The sequence below is a fragment of the Seriola lalandi genome, unplaced genomic scaffold, assembly GCF_002814215.2.
Source record: "Seriola lalandi dorsalis isolate HSWRI2012SDOR001 ecotype SW California unplaced genomic scaffold, Sedor1 jcf7180002054862, whole genome shotgun sequence".
Taxonomy (NCBI): Eukaryota; Metazoa; Chordata; class Actinopteri; order Carangiformes; family Carangidae; genus Seriola; species Seriola lalandi.
This window is the reverse complement of record NW_019525415.1, coordinates 372,224-394,658: the sequence shown is the minus strand read 5'-3', so window position 1 is coordinate 394,658 and position 22,435 is coordinate 372,224. Positions and strand designations below refer to the sequence as shown.

Sequence of the window (22,435 nt, the reverse complement as noted above, 5' to 3'; positions counted from 1 at the left end):
TCCGTCTCCGCAGGTTGACAGGATTGGTTCCTTAGTCATATGATGAATGAAACTCTGGCTGTCTGAATCTGTTTTTGAGACACTGTCATTGGTTCTCAGCAGTTCCAAGGTGGAAATACTTGTTTAATGCTTATTTCGATCATGATATGTCTTGTATTATATAAAAAACTCTAAGTATCTATCGTACCTTCAAAATATGATGGAAAGCCATGGATTTGAAAGTCCTGGACAGGATTCATCCAGTGTTACAGTTAGAATATAGATTTTAATATTTAATTGTTTTCAGGTTGTCTGTCCGTCCATCCCATTCCCATGAACATGATATCTTAGTAACAGTTTGAGGGAATTTCTTAAAATTTGGCACAAACATTCACTCGGACTTGAGCATGAACTGATTAGATTTTGGTGGTCAAGGTCAAGGTGACCTCATAAAACGTGGTTTTGGCCAAGTGAACGCTTTATCTCAGTAACGCCTTGAAGAGATCCCTTCAAATTAGGCACAAAAGTCCATTTGGACTCGATGATGAACTAATCAGATTTGGTGAAAGGTCAGGCTCACTGTCAGCCAGGAGAGGGCCTCAATGAGAACAATCTCTTTAAAAGGAGTATCCCGGCCACAACTGCAGCCATACAGAACACAAAGGTTACAAAATATTTCATGAATGAGGAAAAATTAGAAGAGCAGATATGATCATAAGGCTGATGTGAAATTGATCAAAGTATATCATTAAGAAGAATATACAAACAAACATGCATTTATATAAAATTTATTAAGATAAATTGGGTTCTGTAAACAGACTGTTGAACACAATGCAGGGTCAAATATATTTGAAGGGGTTCATTCACAGCTGACCAGCTGGTTGGATTACTTCGACCCAGCTGCTGGTTTATTCATTTTCCCTCTCAGCTATTGTTGAACAGTGGGCAGGATTTTATGGTAGGTTAATATTAAGTGGCAGTAGCATTAGCTGCTAATTCTGGCCATCACAAATTTAATATTGTTATGAAAAGAAACACTGACAGTTCAGTTGCATTACGTTTCTATCTAATATTAAGATGGCATTAGAAAGAAAATCTCTCCCTGGGTGCTGAATTGGCTGTTAAACATCAAACCTGATTCCTGAGTAAATCAAAACTTTTCACTAGCTTTAGTGCTAAGTTTGACTTCCAAAAATCTAATGTGCAGGGAAAATGAAAAAAAGTCTGGCAACTAAGCTGCTAGCTACTAACTTTGGCCTCCACAAATCTAATGTTTAGATTAAATAAAAACTGTTATTAACATTTGGTCAAGATTCTAATGAGAAAATAAGATGAAAAACACTGTTACATTAGCTGCTAATTTTGGCCATTAACTATACATAACTATATAACTATATTAACCATACTTTTCCTATTAAGAAGAAACCTTTTCAATACTTTTAGCTGCTACGTTTGGCTTCCATCTAATGTTGAGTCATGGTAACATTAGCTGCTAATTCTGCCCATTACAATTTCAATATATATGTGAAAACAGTGGCAGTTACTTTACCCACCAAAAAGTTATGGTAAGGTCAAATGTCAATAACTGCTAACTTTGGACACCACAGATATAATGTTTTGCTAAAATATAATTAACATTAGCTGTTGATTTTAGTGACCATGTATCAATCTAATATGATGATGAAAAAAAATCTAAATCTTTCAATAACAAAAAAGGCCTCATAGCTGCAAGTCAGTGAATTAAAGTGCTAAAACTTTAATTACTTATTTTTGGTTATTGATGTAAATGTATAATTGCCTACAAATATAAAAAATGCAGTGTTGATATTTTATATTAATTAGCTGACAGGAAAGGAAAAACTGCTGTGACGATTCAGATTAGTCCGATAAGTCAATCACTAACACATTTCTAATAAAGATGTGTGTCGGTCTGATAAGTTTTTAGACTGATAAGACTGATATATGTGGCTTTCAAAAGGCTGATGGACGCATTTGAGTGTAAAGTCTCTGAATGGAAACATTTTTCAAAAACATCGCTACCTCAGCTTCATGCAGAATGCAGGGAAAAGTGGAGAGGGAGCTTGACACACTTTGCCCCTACTGCTGGCATGAGGCTAATAAGAAAATATTCAGACCCTTCTCATTTCTTTTACATTACCCCAAATTCTGATTTTTACTAAATTAAAATTTTTGAAATTTTTGCAAACTGAAAACTGAAACTGGTATTGAGTGTAGATTGATGAGGGGAAAATTAATTGAAACTATTTTAGCATAAGATTGGAACATAACAAATTTGACCGAGTACTGCCTAAATGCATTGTATATCGAACTGATTGGTCTGTCAAATGGATATGGACCCTCTTAGTATTCTTTCCTAACATGGTGCTTCCTGCAAGCCCATATCATTTCTTCAAACACTGTTGTTCTATTTACATTTGTTTACCATGTTGTCAGAATTGATCATTATTCATCATTTAAATAAGACAAAAAACTGTATACTGTAACTGTTATGAAAAGGCAAACAAAAAAACTGTAAGCAAAATATAAAATCTAAGGGAGAAACAAGACAATTGAAATCAGTCTTCCTGTTTTGATTATGTGACATGATCAGGCTTTTTTCATTCTTGGATCCTTCTTTGCTTTCATTGTTCATTTTTTTTTTTGTTTTGTTCATTTCACTGACCAGGTTGGCTCAAATGAGGTTAAATGGTAAAACCCACCACTTGGGTCAAACCAACCCATACCCAGCAGCAGGGTTAAGGTTGGGTTATTTTTCAGCCCAGCAGTTTTTTGAGTTTAGCCCAGTATTTCAGAAATATGTTCCCCATAAAATGATATAATTCTGTTAACTTTAATTGAAATTCTTCAAGAGGACATCAAAACAAAGACTTAAGGCCTGTGAAAGTTTTCTCAATTGCTTGTCACTGAAAATCATGAGGCTGGATTTAAAAAAAAAAAAGTTGTAACAGGTCCTCATGCTCCATCTTGTGGCCCTGGTCTTGCAGAGAGACCCTGTTGCAAAATCTACTTTTAAGATTTTAAATGTTTAAGTTTGTATTGACTTAATTTGTTACAAAGTTGTCTTTTATTGAATTGCTCAAATTGCTGTGTCAAGTATCACACTTAGAAAATATCAGCATATTATTCCTTCATAGAAGTAGGGCTGTAACCAATATTGATTATTATTGTATAGATGACAATTATTTTCTTAAATAACTGAATGATTGTTCAGTTAATGTGGGAATAGTGTAATGCCTATAATACTATTAAATCCTGAGGCCCAAGTTAACATATTTAAATTGCTTCTGTTGGTCTTGCCAACAATTAACAACATTAAAATTTTGAGTTTACCATTATTTAAAAAACAGAAAACAAGTAAATATTCTCATGTGGGAAGCTAGTTTCGGTGAATTTTTGGCCATTTCTGCATAAAAAATACTTAAGAGATTGATCAGTTATCACTTGTTGCCATGCCAGCTCTCGAGCACTGGTTGGTTTGTGAGAGCCAGAGGAAATACTCAAACCGCCATGTGTAATGAGGGTCTAAAGGAGCCCAACAACACTTTAATGCTGCGGGTCCCCTCGCGAGGTCAGACTGAGTGGTCTGAGTCACAAACCGTTGACCTTAGGTTTTCTCCAGTCTTAACGTGACTCAGCGGATGCTGAACGAAATCCGAAACCGATTGTCGGTGTATTCTGTTAAGTTCAGATGTGTTCCCGGGTAAATGAATAGCAACTCGTTAGGAGACAAGTCTTTTCAGCCGTAACTACAGCGGACATCTTACCGGTTCAACAGAAAACCTGCCGCAGTCTACGCCACATGTAGCTACATTCAACGGTCGAACAGTTTTCCTGCGCATTGTCAGGCGGTGATGAGCTGCGTGAATACAACAGAACAGTGTAGGCTGACGCTGACCTTTGCGCATGTGCGATCTAGATTTCGGGGATGGGTCTATCGATGGAATCAAGATGGCGACTCTGGCAAAAGCGCCAATATATTTACTGAAGTAGATGTCCAAAATTAACCGCAGGAGCGGGGTTTTTCAAGCCCCTTGCGGGTTCCGTGAAACATGAAGACCGGGAACATGTTTTGGAAGAGGAATTGACTGGGAGTAATACCGTAACAAAGTCAGCGAGATGTGCGAGAGCTATGCCCGCTCGCTGCTGCGTGTGTCGGTGGCGCAGATCTGCCAGGCTCTGGGCTGGGATGCGGTTCAGCTCACTGCGTGCGACCTGCTGTCCGATGTGCTGCATCGATATATCCAGCAGTTGGCCAGGGTTTGCCATCGGTACTCTGAGCTCTGTAAGTGCTTCATTTATCATCCCGATTACTTTTTAACCCATAAGCCTGAAGTAGTCGTTGTTGTTGACTGGTTCTGTAGCTGGCGCCCCCTAGCAAAGGTTGATGTGTCAAAAAGTACAGTAGCTACAGAGCTAAGCGGCTTCCATGTGATGTTTTACTATGGCTATGGTGCTTTCCAGTTGTGGTAAACACACTGCGAGTAGCTGCTACCACATGCATTAGTTAGTTGAGTGCTATATTATCTGTAAGTGAGTCAGTATCAATGTAAAACCTGTTGAGCATTACTACTTGCTACTTGCTTTAGCTTGGATGTCAACATCAGTCAGGGCACCTCCTTGTATGTGCAGCGCAAGCAGTAGTGTGTAGTCAAACCTTTGTCCCAGGTTATTATCAGCCTTAATAATTAGTGTCATTTAGTGAACAAGAGGCATGCAGAGTGTGTGCTGAGGTTTAATTGCTTGTTTTGATGCTGCATTTCAGATGGAAGAACAGATCCAGTCCTGGATGATGTCAGCCAGGCCTTCAGGCTGCTGGGTGTGAGTCTGAGTGAACTGGAGGACTATGTCCACAACCTGGAGCCTGTGGCCTTCGCTCATCAAACACCACTCTTTCCTGTGAGCAAAAACAATGTCCTGCAATTTCCCCAGCCTGGAGCCAGGGATGCAGAGGAAAGAAAGGACCACATTCCAGATTACATGCCACCCTTGGTCTCTTTACAAGAAGGTCAGTAAATAAATGGCTATATTCACATATCTCTGTTGTGTATTTGGTGTTTTCTATAGGTTAAGAGTTTGTTTGTGATCATCAACATGTTTTTAGCAAAACCATAGTCTATAGGCTTTACAGAATACAAATATCCATTCAGTTTCCCAGTATTATGTAGATCAAGCTAAGACTTAATGTGGTCCAATACAACAGTCCTGCAATTTATCCTATGTTCAGGATCACTATAATATTCTCTTTTGGTTGTTTTCAATAGTTTGTCTCCTACATATATATCAATGAAGGTGGACCTAATATTAGAAACAACTCTCAGCATAATTCAGTATAATTCGGTTGCAGCATAAACTACATTCTTCATAACCACCACAAAGTTTAATCAACAGCTGCCTAAAACAGTTTCAATAAAAACTGTACATCATGGCCTTGATGAAAGAAAAATTGTATTAGACTGCATTAGTTTCAGCTAACTTGGAAACTGACTGAGCATATAAAGCCATATATTTGGGTTGGGGCTAATCAGTTTGGATGGGCCTCTTTAATAACAAGGAGGTACTGTGTTTGTGAAAATTCTTGGAGATTAATTGAAAACAGTGCTCAACTCATTATTTGTCTCTTTTCACTGTAGAAGAGGAGGAGGAGGAGGTCCTTGCTGACATGGGAACCTCAGCTGAAGCTATGCAGGTGGCACTGGAAGAGGATGAGGAGGAAATTGAAGAAGATGAGACGGTCAATGATGAGAACCACCCACTGAAGAGGCACTTAGACAGCCCTGATGCAGCTGTTGGTATGATGCCTACCTCCAAGAGACCACGCATGTACCCAGGCCTCAGTCCAGAATGGGGGGTTGAGCCCAGGGAACCCCTTACTTCTCTCAACCCACAACGTGTTCCCCCGGGCATGCTGCCTTCTCACGATAGCCTTGACCCCCTGTCTCCTGAAACACCTCCTGGAGCCCTGCCTTCCTTCAGACCTCAGCCGGTAGTACCAAAACACTCTGATCAAAAGGGCCTCACCACTCCAGGAAGGAAGCCTAAGGTCTCATCCCCTGGCAGACAACGGACTAAGTCCCCGAAAGGGGTCATTCCTCTTCCAGTTGGTGGCAGTCCCATCCATTCTCCAAAACCGTCTAAGGAAAGGAAGAAATCTCCAGGCAGGACAAAGAGTCCTAAAAGCCCCAAGAGTCCAAAGATGGGTTCGGTCAAAGCATCTCAACCGCCGAGCAAGACAGATAGTGTACATAAGCTACCACTGTCTGCGCTGAGTGAGAGGATGGGCAAAGAGAATATCCATATGCGTCAGAACATAGAGGACAGGGAGTTAGCCGAGGGCCCCTTCAAGAAACTAGAGCCTGATAATACAGCTATCGATGACTCCATTGATGCTGTGATTGCCAGAGCATGTGCTGAGAGGGAGCCAGATCCTTTTGCTTTCTCATCTGGCTCTGATTCAGATAGCAATGGATTCTCCAGCCCCAGGAGACTGACCATTATGGAGCCATCTACGCCTAAAGTCCCAATTGGGGCCAGCAACTCTGTAAAAGACACATCAACACCACTTCACCTACAGGCACACGCAGGCCTAGGAAACTGGACTATGGATGATTCAATCAATGAGGTGATTCGAAAGGTCAACCAGGGGGGTCCTTCTGCACCCCTACCAAACCAAGGAGAGTATGTCTCATCAGGATCAGCCTCACCACCTACTCCTGAACCTCTGCTCAAGGTGTTTGAGGAGAAGAATAAGATTGTGACATCTTTAGATGTCAAGAAAAAGCTGAAGAAGGAGCTCAAAACTAAAATGAAGAAGAAGGAGAAAGACAAGCCGAAAGACAAAGACCGGGAAAAGGACAAGAGCAAGATAAAAGAAAAGAATAAGGATAAGAACAGGGATAAAAACAAGGAATTTTCCAAGGATATTAAGATGCCGTGGAAGGAGTTTGGATTGAAGGATGATGAGCACTTTGTTCAGCGAGACTTTACCCTGCCTGAGGGCTCCATCAAGATTAAATCCAGAGATGGAGATGTCCCCAAGAAGGAGAAGGAAAAACACAAAGACAAAAAGAAAGATAAAGAAAAAAGTAAAAAGGATAAAGATAAGAGAGAGAAGGGTAAAGACAGAAACAAGGACGAGAGGCAGAAACAATCTGCGTTAGCCCCCTTTGCTCTGGGTGAAGTCCCACCACTGTTTAGCCCTGCTGCCTGCCTGCGCATACCCTCCATGCTTCCTCCTTTGGCCCCAATCCTCCAGGATAAAGAAATAAAGAGTAAAGAGAAGGACAAGAAGAAAGACAAGAAGGAGAAGAAGAAGAAGAAAGATAAGGAGAAGGATAAGGAGCGAGAGAAAGCCAAAGAAAAGGAGAGGGAGAAAGAAGAGAAGAGGAAAGAAAAGGAGCGGGAAAAGGAGAAACGGGAAAAGGAGAAAGAAAAAGAGAGAATTCGATTGGAGAAGGTAACTTTTTTGTTCTGGTTATCATTACGTGTCAGTGTGAGTTTGTCACTTAGATTGACCTTTTCCTTCCTGCTTCCTCAGGTAAAAGTAGAAACTCCAGCTGCTCTACCATCTCCAGTCATCCCCAGACTGACGCTCAGGGTGGGAGCAGGCCAGGACAAAATGTAAGCAGTGAACAAATGTTTCAAGTGATAATGTTATTTCTTCCATCACCTCTTGGCATGTTGCATGAGGTTCTCCTTTTCTTGCATTATTAAAAGCTGAAAGGAAGATTTACTATGACATTACTGCCCTTGGGTTGTGCATCTCAACTTTGGTTTAATCTGCAATGTGTCTGTTGCATTATTACAATATTATATTTTTTATTATTATTATTATTATTATTAAAGCAGTATTGAACACTGTCAAGTACCTAAAGCTTACAATTAATGTGTGATCAGAATTATAGTCTTATTATAGGTTACTTATTTTCTGATAATATAGTTCCTGATTTAAATCAAAATGTTGCCACTTTTATATATTTCAATTATGCAAAGGTCTTGTGCATAACATCTGAAACATTTGACTTCTTTGTTACATGAAAAAAACAGTTTTGTAGGAAAATCCATGTTTATATTACTCAAAGTATTTGAAAAAAAAGTATTGGTATCTACTGAAACTCGGATATGATATATTCCAAATGTGTAACCTGTGTTTAATCGGGTAAGTCCCACTGAAATTGAAATTGAAATCTAATTTTCAAGGGAATAATAAGACAAGACACTGAAGAAAAATAGTATACACTAGAATATATTTTTAAAGAAACACGATACAAAGCAGAACTTTAATTAAAATCGAATGTAAATGATTGTGTTATACTGTATGTTCATACTGACTTGTATTTGTCTCTGTCTTTCACCAGTGTTATCAGCAAGGTGGTTCCAAATTCAGAGCCCAAGACGCCAGCACCCAAGGCCCCCGGTGCCAAGTCTGGACCCGGGAATCGCCCTCGGACGCCTCCACCTCCCCCAATACTCTCCCCAGTTGTACCTCCTCTGCCCCCACCTGCGCCTCCAGTTCCATTAGCTCCCGCCCCGTCATCTTTGCTCTCCCTGGCCCCTATGCTCTCTCCCGCTGCTTCCCTCAAACCACCAGTGCGCAGCGTAGTCACTGAGACTGTCAGTACTTACGTGGTGAGTGCTCGTACTCTAGACCTTTGTTGTCTGATTATTGGTGACTATGACAACAGTATTTACATAAAGGGTGGTTCATCTTCAAGCAAAAAATATATATATTTGTAGTGTGATTCAGCTTTAACAGGTTTTCTTTAGTCGACGTGACCAGTAAAGCAATTACACTTAAGACTTAAAAGACTACATGGTTATTCAAGTACTTTTTTGCCCCTTTATGCACAAATCTGCAATGTTTCTGTAGTAACGACTGTGTCATTAAGCAGTGTGTTGGTAATGCTTTTTTTATTGTCTGTATCTACCCAAGATTCGAGATGAATGGGGAAACCAGATCTGGATTTGTCCTGGATGCAACAAACCTGATGATGGCAGTCCCATGATAGGATGTGACGATTGTGATGATTGGTATCATTGGTAAGAGACTTGTATCTTTCTTTTCTTTTCTGACCTATTAACCCACTTTGTGTGCGATATTGTGCTTTTATGTAACATTGTAGTTTTGCATAAGGGACAGTTTACATGCAGTTGTTACCATTAATTACATCCTAAATTAACTTTTTTGTGTTTGTCTGTTGGTGAAAGTCTGAGATGTAACGTACACAAAATTCACTTTTGTGTACATACCTCGGTTTTCTATTATGGGGTCACAGTTTCTACATTCTCTGTACAGCAGGGGAAACAAAAGTAAGACAGAATAAAACATTTTTATGAATTATTTTGAAAACTGAACTTTTAAATGGCAGTTCACTGACATAATTATAACAGTTAGACAACTGAAATGTTGTAATGCTCCATCCTTATTACAAAAGACTGTAATGTGCATGTGTGCAAATGTAAAGTTGATGAAAAAGATGTCCATTAAGATGAGCTCGTCATATTCATGATTAAGGAATACAATTTCTTTTTTTTTTTTTAACATGCACTTCAACAGTTTTTACTTTGTTATACTCAGTCAATACTCTATTCACTTTATTCTCAAGTTTGACACATTTACTCTCTGTAGCCCTGGAGGATCAGCACTGAGTGTGCAGGGGTAGTGGATATTTCCTGGATGATGGCAGCTTGCCTTTCAAGCTACTATGTAAAGAAACATTACAGTGTGGGTCAAGCTCTGTAACATACGAATTTCAGTGATGTCGTTCAACATGTTTGGCCATTTTTATTCAGGGACTTAACATCATCAAACTTCAATTTATCAGGTTGCCAGTTGCCTTAGTGTCTGTTCCACTGTCATTGTGTCTTACTGAGAAACTGTAATACTTCAAAACGATAAATCTAAATGGTTTGTCCTTCAGACAACAGCTGTCTCACTGCCAAAGCTGTACAGGTGGAACTCTTTCACTTCAGAAATGTTCCACACTTGTGAAAACATATACTTAATTTGACAGAACAAAGCTCGTTTGTATATTTATAAAATTCACACAATAAATAAAGCCACACAAACCAATACATACACATATTACAACAGAAAATTTAAGAATAAAAAAAAATAATACTTAACAGAAATGGTTGGGTAACTTGGCTTCCAAGTAATGCATGAAGCATGCCCATATTTTTGGGAATATTTGTTGGTGACTTTTAATGACTTACTCCAGCTTTTCCATGGCCAGGCAACTTGAAAGTCTCTTCAGCCTTTGATCAACACTCTGTGCTTCAGTTTTTTCCATTTAAGACCAAGTGTTAAGTAATAATTTCTTTGACAGGCCATACTAAAGTGAAGAAAGTCTCATACCCAACTGAATGTCCTGCAGTGGTTTATGACTAATACCTGTGGTGTTTCACCCCTAGTAGAAATGTAAAAATAGTTTCTTCCTCAGTATCTTTTCACTAAGCTGAACTCTCTTCTTCTCTTGTCTGCTCAGGCCTTGTGTTGGGATCCTTACAGCGCCTCCAGAGGACCAGCAGTGGTTCTGTGTTAAATGTTCCAGCAAGAAGAAGGACAAAAAACACAAGAAAAGGAAACACAAAGTGCATTGAGACTATGCAAAAAGCACATATTTTGGACTTTTTTGGACTAAAAGCCATCGCTGAACACTCGTGGCACTGCTGTAAAATAAAAAAGAAAGTTTAAAATTGTGGCTGATTCTAACTTCTAATGATTTTTTAAATGATGTCAGCCATGATGCATTGTGACTTGGTAAGAAAAAAGGCTTTAACCAGCACATATCCAGCCTTAGTTCTCATGTGAGCTCTGTGGTATTCCCTCATTCACCTGTAAATCGTTTGCTTGTTTTGGATGTCCAGTCGCACGAAATCATGAAAGTTATGTTTGTATAAGGAGACTATGACAACGACCATGACAGATCAGAGCTAACAACAAGGCAGAACCAGACAACAACTAATATCCATTGTCTTTATTTCTGTTTTCTTCACGTTACCACAAAAGGAACAACCTCAAAGTCAAACATTTCCCCAGTTTTCTGCAGTAACATTGAAATGTCATGTATATAATGATGATGGCATCAGGCGTGTATAAATGTGTAAATACCAACTTCCAAGCCAAGTGCATTTTGTTCTTAGGATTCTCACTTGTTAAATCCATTTTCAGATATTGGTTTTTAACTCGAATTATTTTCTGTAATTTCTGTACATTTTTTAAATTTAAAGTTTGTATTTTTATTTTTTCTTCATATGGATTTGTCCTGGAGTTATACTGTAGCTGTGCTTGTAATGTAATTCATTTCGCTGATATTTCAATATTAAAGATGAACAGTCTGTGTATTCACAGACTTTAAGACGTAAATCTCATTAACATCAAAATTGTACTTAAATTTTATGTCGACCTCTTTTGTGCATCCTAATTTTATTTTCAACCCTGACAGACGTCTCTACATTCACTGCCCTTTTTTTTTTTTCCAGTAGCTTGTTGTTTGCATTTGCTTTACAAAAATAGATTGGAAATATTTTAACAAACTGAGTTGCAGATGTTGAATTTTCTTCCTGCTCATTTCAGACTTGATGATAAAATAATTTGTCATCAGTTGAATTTTCATAGCTGAGTGCAGTTGGTTACAGATCAAGTTCAGGATCCGTCCTTGCATCTGTGCAATGCATTAGCCTAGATTTGAGGCTATTCTGCTGACTTTTCATTCTACACTACACCCACATAAGACATGTGGGACAGTGCCTGACAGCCACATTTCACAGGGTTGTCTTATCTAAAACATTGATAGTGGATTTTGAGGAACTGATTGAATGTTTCAACGTTTCTAAAAATGTCCCCTCAACCATTTGCAGCAGCTGTTTTTGCCCTTCCCTGAACAACCACACGGTGTCATTCTTCATGCACCGTCACTGTGGCATGCTGCGTCTGACATGTTGAGACAGCACAGCAGGCTCACAAAAACGTGTTTCACCACATTATGAATGTCAGAAATGTAACAGGTGCCTCTTAGTTGATGCACGTGGATTCCTTATCTTGCCAGCATGCCTTGAAGTGAAACCAGCTTGAGACGTGTTGCCCTTCATGAGGGAACCTATAGGTGGCTGGGACTATAAATATGATTTACAGCCCCTCAGAAGCTATTAAGACTCAGATCTCCATTGAAAAGAATTGACTGTGACATAGTAAAACATGTTTCCTCCCAGTTATCAGTGGACTACTTTTATGACGCAGGTATTGCATGTTTGATCTAACTTGTTCCAGGATGAGTACTTACCTTTCACATGTATAGCAGAAGGTTTTATTACCACTCATCTGTAACTTCACATACTGAACTAGTGGTGGCTGACCTCAGAAGTGTAGTTGGTTGATATTGTAGCCACATCAGAAATGTATTTTGGTGCAAAAGAATTTAACGATTTATAAACAAGCAGTGCTTTAAAATCAATTCTTTGGCAGAGCAGTGGTGAACTGAATGAGCTGTAGCTGTCAGCTCTTAGTAAAGCCTGAGAGAAGCCCATTAAAGTTCATCTTACTAGGGTTAAAGCCATGGACTAGTTTTATCAACTCTCCACTTCTGTGTTTGTAAGGTGGTAATAGACTGACTGTGATATTTTCTTGTCTTGATTGATGTTAAAATGTAGATCTGAGCCCAGGGCTTCACTGGGATGACTTTCAATCTACTTGGGCACCAAAATCTAATATTTCATTTATCCTATTTTTTATTAAGGGAACTGTGGCATGCCCAATCACTGATTTGTTCAATGCCCTTATTTGGTGAGTACAGTCATAGTTCAGTAATAAATAGGATTAATCCTCATGCTCTCTTTGATTAGATATGCATGCTTAACCTGACTCATTCACTTTTGAAACTTGTGAAATGCTCCTTTTACTCCACCTCTCTCTTTCTGAGTGTATGTCATACATATATAGCCTTTAATGGTAATCTGCTCAGTGTCTTCCAATAACACTAAATTAAAGAGGAAGTGGAAAAAATGATGTCTGGCCAGCGACAAGGGGAAGTAAAAGTACTTCTGTCCATGCAAAATAAGCTGACATTTCAATGTGGTGTAGCTTTTTATCATATGAGATGCATCCACTCATGCAAACCATCATGAACAGTCAGTTCACAGTATTAGAGAGGGAAATACAGTAAATAAAATCTGCAGTAAAGCACTTCAGTGACAAATTATTTTGGAAATAAGTTGGGTTTTTAAGGAAAAGGTCCTCTTGTGGAAAAAGATGATAATTGTATGAATTAAACTGTCGAAAAGGTCGGAGCTCCACTGCAGTATCCTCTACTGAGGTGTCTAATGCAAACATGCTCCACTCGTGGCTGTGGGGGCCCTCGCCCTCCCTCTTCAATCACACATGCTGGTGTCAGGTCTCGTACAGTCAAAGCTTGTTGATAGCATCTGTTGGATCATAAATTTAACTGCGCAGTGGCAGTAAAGATAGAGCTCTGGCATGTCGGACATAAAAAAGATGAAATCTTGATTTCTTATGATGTAAAAATATTTCACTTGAATCTACAGTGCCTTTTAAACAGGATATGATGCTGCTATAATTCAACACATGCTGCTTACTTATATATAAACAGGTGATAATGTTTCAAATTCAAGTGCCAAATTAGTTTTACTTCTTCAACGTGAAAACTCATGCAAACAGTGCTTAGCATTAGAACACGCTACAGAGCACAATGTGCACCGAGCCGTAACAGTTTCACTTTTAACCTACAAAAACACAGACAGAATTTGTTCAGTCCCAAGGGACCCGACAAGTGGTAAAAAGGGAAAGCTGATGGCTGCTTTCACTCATCATGAGACCACCTGCAGTGCTGTAAATATGTTATGTTAGTTGACTTATTACACGACGAGCATGAGTGCTTTTATTTTTCAGCTGCAGCATGCGCTAAGATCTGCTTACAGCCCTTTTTCCTTTCACTGTAGATGTGAACAGGATGTGGATGTAAAAGCAACGAATCTTTGCTGCATTCACTTCCAGCTTTCAGAATTTCACTGCATTATACATGTATTTCTTCCAGCATTCCTGTACCGATTTCATGTTGGTTTCAACTGTAAACCATTACTGCACGCAGTGTTATCATACTGTGCCTTTTTAGTGCTTCTACATGTTGGTGGATCAGAGCAGGAAGAAAGACCTTCAGTTAGTCTGTGCTCTACATGACGCTTGTGGCACTGACAGACATACTAAGCAGCAACACATCATACAGAACTGGATTTCAACATCGGTGTTTAAAATATTCATGTCAGCAGAAAGAGCGGGGCTGAAAATGAGGAGGGTTTGTGCCATGATCAGAGGAAGTGGAGCCCCTTCATGCTGATTTTCTCAACTATACTGATACCAGCACACAATGACATGACCTTGTTTCAGATGACTTTCCTACTTAATGTCAAGTTACGCTAAAGGGACACAACACCTATGGGAGGATGAGACCTAGATTTGATTTCTCCTGGGTCTTGTGCAAAGAATATTGTGACAAATTGCTCTTTAATTTTTAATCAGATGGCATAATGATAGCAAAACATGCTTTAAGCGTGTCAGTTATGTCAGGATTCATTATAAGTTCACCGGTGTTCAGCAGCTGCTTTGCCTTCGTCATATTCCAAACTATGAGGCTCAAAACAGAGGCAAATGAGCTTTGTCCCATGCAAATTGACATGCCAGGCATCTCTTGATAAAACTCTGCTGTTCAGTCTCTTCACTCTGAATCCTGCTGATTCCTGGCAACCGTTTCCAGTAATTCAGTTGTAATGTGGAGAACCACTTCCTACCCCACATCTTTCTGCAGAATTACACAGAAGTACAAGAGTATATGTACATTATGCACTGAAGTACTACAGGTAGGACCACAGGTGGGCCTGTACCATAGTCACTGGCAGTTAAATCAACTGCAGGTATTTCAGTCCCAGCATTGATTGACTGCAGCCTGATGGTGAATAATAATGACAGTACTGTACTGTGTCTTTATTTAACAAGTATCCATTCTGACTGTAATGTTTGCTTATGTTCTGGCAGGCTATCTGTATCCCTATCTACTCCAGAATAATAATGACATGAGGCTGTCAAGAAAAGCTCTCTACCTGCCACCCACTGGTTTGTTATCAGCCAAGTCACAGGAGCTGAGCAGAGAATGGTTATAATGTTTACCTGCAGTATGTACAGGTGTTGAGAGATGAGCAGAATGTTTAATGAATTATGAACATTATATAATGGGCAATGGGCACAGTTATGAGGATACCAGGTTTAATAATCTGTTTCCAGGACTATGCCTGGCCTTGGCCTTTATTTGGAGCACTGTACTGATTCAGATACATGCCAACATCCACAGAGGCATGCCACGAAATCAGGACTTGTGGATGAGCTCTTGTGGCAACTTTGTCGTCGCTTCTTCTATTTTTCCCCAATCTGACAGTGGGAATAAATCATCCATGTCCAATTTCCTGAAGTTTTCCTAATATGGGTGTCAATTAGTGCAGGAGTGCTACTGTGGCCACAGCTTTACAGCCTGCAAACTGGGCTGCCGCAGGCAGCACAATGCATTAGCGCATGATGAGCTGTCAGAGAGGATTATTTCAGCCACGCCAGTCAGCAAAGGGGGTGGGCGCCGCTCTGCTGCACTAAACCGAGGAGAAGGAGTGGGCGGGAGACAGAGAAGGGAGAGAAACACATAGAGGAAAGAGGGAAAGAGAAGAAAGTGTCCATTACACCGGGTGGATTTTTCCAGAGCACCGATGTTGGAACACTCTTCTGAGCTGGCCCTGGTGCAGAGTTTGTATGCCAACAGCATGCGCTGTCCCCCCTCTGCGGCCGGGATCTCTGTCAGGAATGAAGACCTGCCTATGAGGTACGTTGGGGTTGGCCCCTCATTCAAATCTGGGCTAGCTTTTGTGGAGCAGCCTGTATTTGGACTGCCTCTTTGTCTAGGCTGGATATTGTCATAGGATGTATTGTTTCCAGTTGAGGCGTTCTTCCTGCTGTGATTGTGACTGTGCGCAGTGTGTTCTCCTGGTGTCCCTACATATTTTTTTTTTCCAGGAACCCAGAAACTATTTATTTGAATCTCATAAATTTGGCTGATTAAATTAATCCCATCTTCACAACATAAAATTAATTCACTCAGGAAGTACTGCTTTACTTTTAAATGGTTATAATGTAATTGGAATAGGAAGATCAATAGCTTTGCATTGTCATATCATTAAATTTCCATTCCTCTTCTATTCAAAGTTCCACAAGGGCTCAGACACTTGCATAAACTATAAATAATGAATGTGTTAGTGATGCAGGTGTTTCCCTCTGAATTGCACAGTTGACTGAAAAACACAAAGCTGTGTGACTAAATATCTACTGAAACCATCCAGGGCCCTCCTGTACTTCCTCATTAAAACACAACAAAAAATACCAATTATCTTTAAAAGAACAAGAAGAAATATTTCTATCCATTGTGGAATTTGCATAAATTTAGGGAAACTGGACATTGATAAAATGGTTTTATCATATGTGCTTAGAATATCTCGACACAGTGGATTTCCTCTAGAGAGCTGATGAAGTTCCATCTCTCCATTTTCAGTTGGTCGCCATTACTTTCAGGAAAGGCAGAGCTTAGAAAAAGTCTGCCTTCAAATTCAAGATGACGTATTTGAAAAGACACAATGTGGCCAATTTTTGTTTGAAGCTGGGCTAATTTTATTTGTGCAGTTTGTCATGAAAGGGTGCAAATTTAAATGCTGGACAGCAATGACTGACCCTTGGGACTTCAGTTTCACTGCATGGGGGGAAAACATTTGATGTAAACAACAAAAGCATGGTACGTGTGGAGGATTATGATAGGATTACAGTAGTAATAATCTCAGATTAAGAACAGGAGGCCAGTATTAGAAGGTGCCAGCAACTAGGCATTGGCCTCTGGAATCCACTCCAATACACATCCCTAAAGAAAAGCCAAGGAGATGCATGCCAGATGGTAGAAATAAACTGTTATGATGGCATTATGTACCGCACAGAAAACTGTACTGTGTATTGTATGTATTGTACACCCACAAGAGAAAAACAGGGCTGCTCTTTACAAGAATCCTGCTTCTTTTATAACAAATCTATTCAACAAGATCCCCTGAGATCTAATTGAATCAAAGGAAATATGTGGATGCTGCAGATGGGATGACATTATTGTATTTTTCCTCCATCTTAATGAAACCTGATTCTCCAGAGATGTTTAACCTACCTTTTTATAGCAGGCCCTCAAGCATAATGGTAATGCATGTTGCAAAGTGGGCTTGTCTGCATGTATGACAAAATAGGTCACATATTACATTATGCATACAAACCTCTTTTAGGCACCATTTAATAGAGCATGCTCTGCCCTGATGCCAGGTTGCCTTGAAATTGCTATGGATACAAGGATTAAGTCGGATTTCATAAATGGGATGTTTCTTAACACTCGCTATGAATAATATTTTTGGATTGTGCAGCTGCTGGAGCAATAATGAATGGTTTGATAATTAGGCTGGCCCCCCCCACCCTTCCTCTCTACTAAGGCAAACAGTACTTGACAACGACCCCTCCTACCTTTCCCCCAAGTGTAGAGGCCTCGCCCTGCAAGTCCAGCACAACAAAAGAAGATAGGCTCCCCCTCCCCCAGGGGAACAACAGCCCAGCACAAAAGGGAACATGACCTATGACCTTGGGGGAAAGCAAGAGTGAAGACAGCCAGAAAAACTGGATTTTAACAATCTTACTTTTGTTTTGAAGTGATTTATTCACCTATCCACAATACAAGGCAATGAACAAGCTGCAAATGATCTTATTTATTTGACTAACCCAATAAAGAAGGCCAGGTGCCTAATTTAGATTCCAATGGAAAGTATGGAAACAGGAGCAGCACTATTAATCATGATGGTAATGACCTGGGTACTATATTTAAACACTATAAATGTCTCTCTAATAAGGATCATTAGATCCCTGACTCATCCACAGACTAGCCTCCCTTCACAGTGAAGCTCGACAGGATCTGATTCTTCTAATGTGAATTTTTTCTTTCTGAAAATGCTGTAGGAGTCATTACAGGGATATTATGGTGATGCCACAGCAGATAAAACATCATAATCTACAAATAGGTCAGTAAACTCTCTATAGAGCACCGTGTACTCGTCCCAATAGGGCCATTACAATAATTTAACATCGGGGTAGAAGCACAGTGAGGCTTGCTGAGCAGCAGCAGCAGCAGCAGCAGCAGCAGCAGTAGGCAGCATGGTTTCAGACTTTTGTTGAAGAGGCCACGCCTCTGGTTTGCTGCAGCTCGGTGTGCAGTGTGACAGCGGCTTGCCTGAAATTATTTCAGTCGGGAACGATAGAGAAATTAGGAGGAAGGAATAAGGCGGATACCGGTGCCCCCTCTCTCTCTCTCTCCCTCGCTCTCTCATGCAGTTTTGAAGAAGACGCCCCCTCCCTGCACCTGTTCTGCTTCGTCTTCTCGCCGTCTCGCAGGAGTTGAGCCTCTTGTGAGTGAGCGGACGTCGCTTCTCATTGTTAGATAGACGGTGTTTTGAGCATGACTTCGGCGTTCAACCTAGATTTCCACCCTCTGACGGAAAGTCGGTTAATGACTTCGAGTGACACAATGTAAGTAATCCAACTATCGATTTGTGTTGCGTTGTCTTTGCCAAGCTAAACATTTGTGAGTGCTTGTAGAGAGAGAAACAAAAAAAACATAGAGACAGTTCGGGGCGAGTTGGGAGTTGGCTAACGTTAGCTTAACTGGCAACTGGGATGCTAACGTTGCTAATGACACGGTACGCTCACCTGGAGTTGAAGTAGTTTGACCAACTTCGATCATAACGAGTGTAACCACAACAGAAGTCGGTTAAGTAAATATAACACCACTCCTAACTACGACCGAGCCCACACCTTCTGAGCTAACACGTCTTACTCTCAGTGACTGGAGGAAAACGCAGTTTGCTCGGCGCTACAATAGTCAAGTGACATGTGCTTCCGGAGATCACACGTTTCGGTATCAGCTCCAAAAAACAGCATCGATTAGCGTCTAAAACAACAGTCTGGGGTGTCTTTTGTGCTGCTCTAACACAGCACCGCCTCATTGTGTGGCGCTTTAGTTAGTTATTTAGAAGTGGACAAGTTTACGTGGTCGTGTGTTCTGCAAACGGTAGGTGTTAAATCGGTCGATAATGAACGGGTGGATAGGGAAGTGCCTTGAGTAGAGTTAACCGCATTAAGTTGACCTAAAGTTTGCTAATAATACATTATGTTGCCGACTTAATATCTGCTTGTTGTCTGTGTTATTGGCTTAAACTCAACAGCTTGAGTGGACCTTGTTGGTAGGCGGCACACGGGCTGTGTCTGCTAGCTGCCGAGCTAGCTCGTATCGCTAGCTGTAGCGCTCAGACACTGGTGCCCCCCTCCATGTTGAATGTAGAGTGCTTACTTAACGGCACTAAACACGTGGTTTCCTACATTATTGAGCCATTAATGGAAATCTTGTGACAGGGCATGTAAACAAGGGAGAAAAAGACCAAGCACAGGGGTCCATATAATGGCTCCTGTCCTCGTCATAACTTCAGCTAATCCCGTTTGACAAAAACATGATCAAAACCACAGCATGCTTTTACAGGACTGTTTAAAATTTAAATGTTTGTACTTTCAGGAATGCAATCTTTATATTGTAACAAAACGGGCCCTGCCCTTTCATGTAGTAGTCTGCCTGGTCTCTTGTAAGAGTGATTCTTAAAAGCATTTTCTCTGTTCTTTTCATTAAATTAGGTCAGTGGGGTTTGTATGAATGGCTGCAAGGTCAATTCTTGAGCTGTGCTTTCAGATGCTTTACCATTCATCTTATTCTACTATGATCAGGGCCAACAAACCATTATTTTCATAAATCTAATTTTCTTGATGAATTGTTTGGTCTGTGAAGCATCAGAAAACTGTGAAAATTGCCCCTTTCAATATCTGAGGTCACAAGATGACTTGGTTAAATATCTTGTTTTATTTGAACAATCCAAATCTACTGTAATATAAAACAAAAAAAGCTGCAAATTCTGACAGTCAAATGTCAGGCCTTTTTGCTTGAAAAAAAAGAGACATTTAATTTTTTTATAAAAATAGTTGCAAATTAGTTTTTACAATTGGCTAATCAATTAATTGATTAGTCATAGCTTGAACTGTGATTAGCTGCAGCCAGCTGTTTTGATGCTTAATTGTAGCCTTGAAATAGAAACTGCCAAAAATTCCCATTTTTCAAATAATATTTTACACTTTTGAAGAGTATTTTTTGAAGAATATCTCATCTGTAATACTTGCCGGCAGTGAGGTAGTGATTACATCTTGCCCCAGCTATATTTGATTGATTTATCCCTCTGATTGTTGACAGTGAGAGTGACTATCTGGGCTTAAACGTGATCCTTTGGCAGTCAACACAGCCATAGTGCTATGTCAGTAAGCTAAGCGTCACAGTGATCCTTTTTGTTGTGGCCGGGGAGCTGTTGATCTGTGCGAAGTGTAGGATCTTGGCACAGGGTCTGGGGCTGCTCAGGCCAGCTGTTCTGTTCTCTTCCTTTGCTGTGAGGGCGGTGGTGGGAGAGTGCCTTGCAGCCAGATGTTACGGCCAAGAGCAGGAGGGCTCTGATCTAGCCTGTCACCTGTTTCTCTGCTCCTGCTGCTAGCATGGCGCATCAATAATTACAAGACTGGCTGTCCTGGAGCTACATGCACATAGCCTTGGAAAGCTCATAATCAAGTCCCCTATCTCCAGTGTGGGGTGGTGTGATCGAAGGTTGAGCAAATTCTTCTGCAAACTTTGCAAACAAAAGATATTGTGGGGCAGTGTTACATAAGACAAGATTCACCCACCATGTCCATAAAAAATTGTCAGTACTGCCTGGCTGTTTAGACATTAACCAAAGTCTACACTAGCAGTATGTTGAAGCAGCAAAATGAACTGAACTCATGATTCTGAAATTGTGTATCAATTAGCATAATGTTTTCAAGATTATTCACTGTCTAGGTCGGTATGCTTGTGAGTTTATGCTCTGTGCCTGCAGTCCACATGAAGTGGAATCAGCTGATTGGCTGAAAAAAGCACTTCTTCAGTGTCAAGTCAAAAGAGGCAGTAATGGATTGGATTTAGAGGATGTGATAACTAGAGAACCAATTCTGAATTGATGCTTTTGTGGAGCAGAAAGCGTCTGTGCATTGCAGGTATCGGCTGTGTGTGAACTTACTCATTAATTAATATATAGTGCATTATATTTATTGTCCTATTTTATGCAAGTGTCGAATGGTGAATGTGAATTTTATCTCCCTAAAAATGAAACAAAAGTTAGAATTGCAACAATTAATTTATTATTCATTTGACATAAAATTAAACTACAACTTCTTTGATAATTGACAAATCGTTTTAGTAAATGCCAATTTTTAGTGAAATATTCCCTGGTTCCAGCTTCTCAAATTTGAGAATTTGATGCATTTTCTTTTAATTTTTTGTGATCGTCCAGTAAAACAAGCCATTTGAACGCATCACCTCCAGCTATGGGAAACTATAAAAGGAATTTTTTTTTACTAATTACATTTTACAGGCCAAGCAATTAATCAAGAAAATAACCTGTAGATTAATAAATAATGAAAACAAAAAATGTACTATCCATGGCATGTACATCATTTTCTTGCTGACTGTCCCACAGTGTAAAATGTCTGATTTTATACATCTGACAATTTACATGTAGACTTCCCACTGTACTCAGAAGAATTGGTGTGTTATCCTTATAATAATTAATGATGACAACGGGATCAGTGACAAGACATCACTTACAAAAGACAGTGTTTTCGTTCATCTGGCCATCATCAGTGTCACAATAGCTGCTTTCACACATGCACTGCAACCCTGAACTTTTCTAGACATTACCTGGGGAAGCTGCATGTGTGATCACAAATGTCTGAATCAGGAGAACTGGACATTAAATGGACATGACCCTGCCAGCTCCCCAGTATAAAGTCTATATAATGTCAGATTGAGCCCGTGTGTGAATAGAGCAGGTCATTGTACGGAGAATTCACAGCGAGCGAGTGGGCATGTTGAAGACGTTTCTATTCTGCTTCCTGCATGCTCCACCCAGACGCCACCCTTCGCCTAAATGTAGTATAGTATATTATTTCCCGTAGGTGTGAATGCAGTGTAGCTGCATTTTAAAATAAAAAACACATAGTTGATTCCTGTCAAGGAAATTAGCATTGCACATGGCAAGGCAAACATGCTCGCATACACATCGCATACATGACAGTCAATGAGCATCCAGCATTGGACCAGAAAAGAAGGTAGGAACTAGCTGGACACAGAAAAATGTGGGATCTCTTCAGTGATTCCACCATCCACTTATATACGGTTAGTTATCAATTTATATGTGT

At 40.0% G+C, this 22,435-nt stretch overlaps 2 protein-coding genes across 7 annotated transcripts in view; both read left to right on the top strand.

Annotated features, from left to right (window-relative positions):
* The first annotated feature begins 3,922 nt into the window (after positions 1 to 3,922).
* taf3 (TAF3 RNA polymerase II, TATA box binding protein (TBP)-associated facto) lies at positions 3,923 to 11,365 on the top strand. The gene is made up of 7 exons (XM_023427794.2): positions 3,923 to 4,282; positions 4,763 to 5,005; positions 5,631 to 7,453; positions 7,535 to 7,617; positions 8,355 to 8,625; positions 8,930 to 9,036; positions 10,485 to 11,365. Exons 1-7 carry the CDS (start codon positions 4,117 to 4,119, stop codon positions 10,597 to 10,599), a joined length of 2,808 nt encoding a protein of 935 aa, XP_023283562.1. The 5' UTR covers positions 3,923 to 4,116; the 3' UTR covers positions 10,600 to 11,365.
* Positions 11,366 to 15,729: 4,364 nt separating this feature from the next.
* LOC111670848 (CUGBP Elav-like family member 2) overlaps positions 15,730 to 22,435 on the top strand; it is a 30,565-nt gene continuing 23,859 nt past the window's right edge. For 2 of the 6 annotated variants that reach the window (XM_023427764.2, XM_023427763.2), the window contains exon 1: positions 15,730 to 15,872. In XM_023427764.2, the coding sequence (XP_023283532.1) occupies positions 15,760 to 15,872 (113 nt within the window). In that variant the 5' untranslated portion in view covers positions 15,730 to 15,759. Of the gene's footprint in view, positions 15,873 to 18,318; positions 18,644 to 19,044; positions 19,185 to 22,435 lie in introns of those variants that run through there. The other 4 variants (XM_087179735.1, XM_023427766.2, XM_023427765.2 and 1 more) reach the window with 4 other exon arrangements.

Coding starts and splice junctions, on each gene's coding strand:
- taf3 (XM_023427794.2), top strand. CDS start 4,117: ATGTGCGAGAGCTATGCCCGCTCGCTGCTGCGTGTGTCGGTGGCGCAG. Junction 4,283..4,762: donor CCATCGGTACTCTGAGCTCT/GTAAGTGCTTCA, acceptor GCTGCATTTCAG/ATGGAAGAACAGATCCAGTC. Junction 7,618..8,354: donor GGAGCAGGCCAGGACAAAAT/GTAAGCAGTGAA, acceptor GTCTTTCACCAG/TGTTATCAGCAAGGTGGTTC.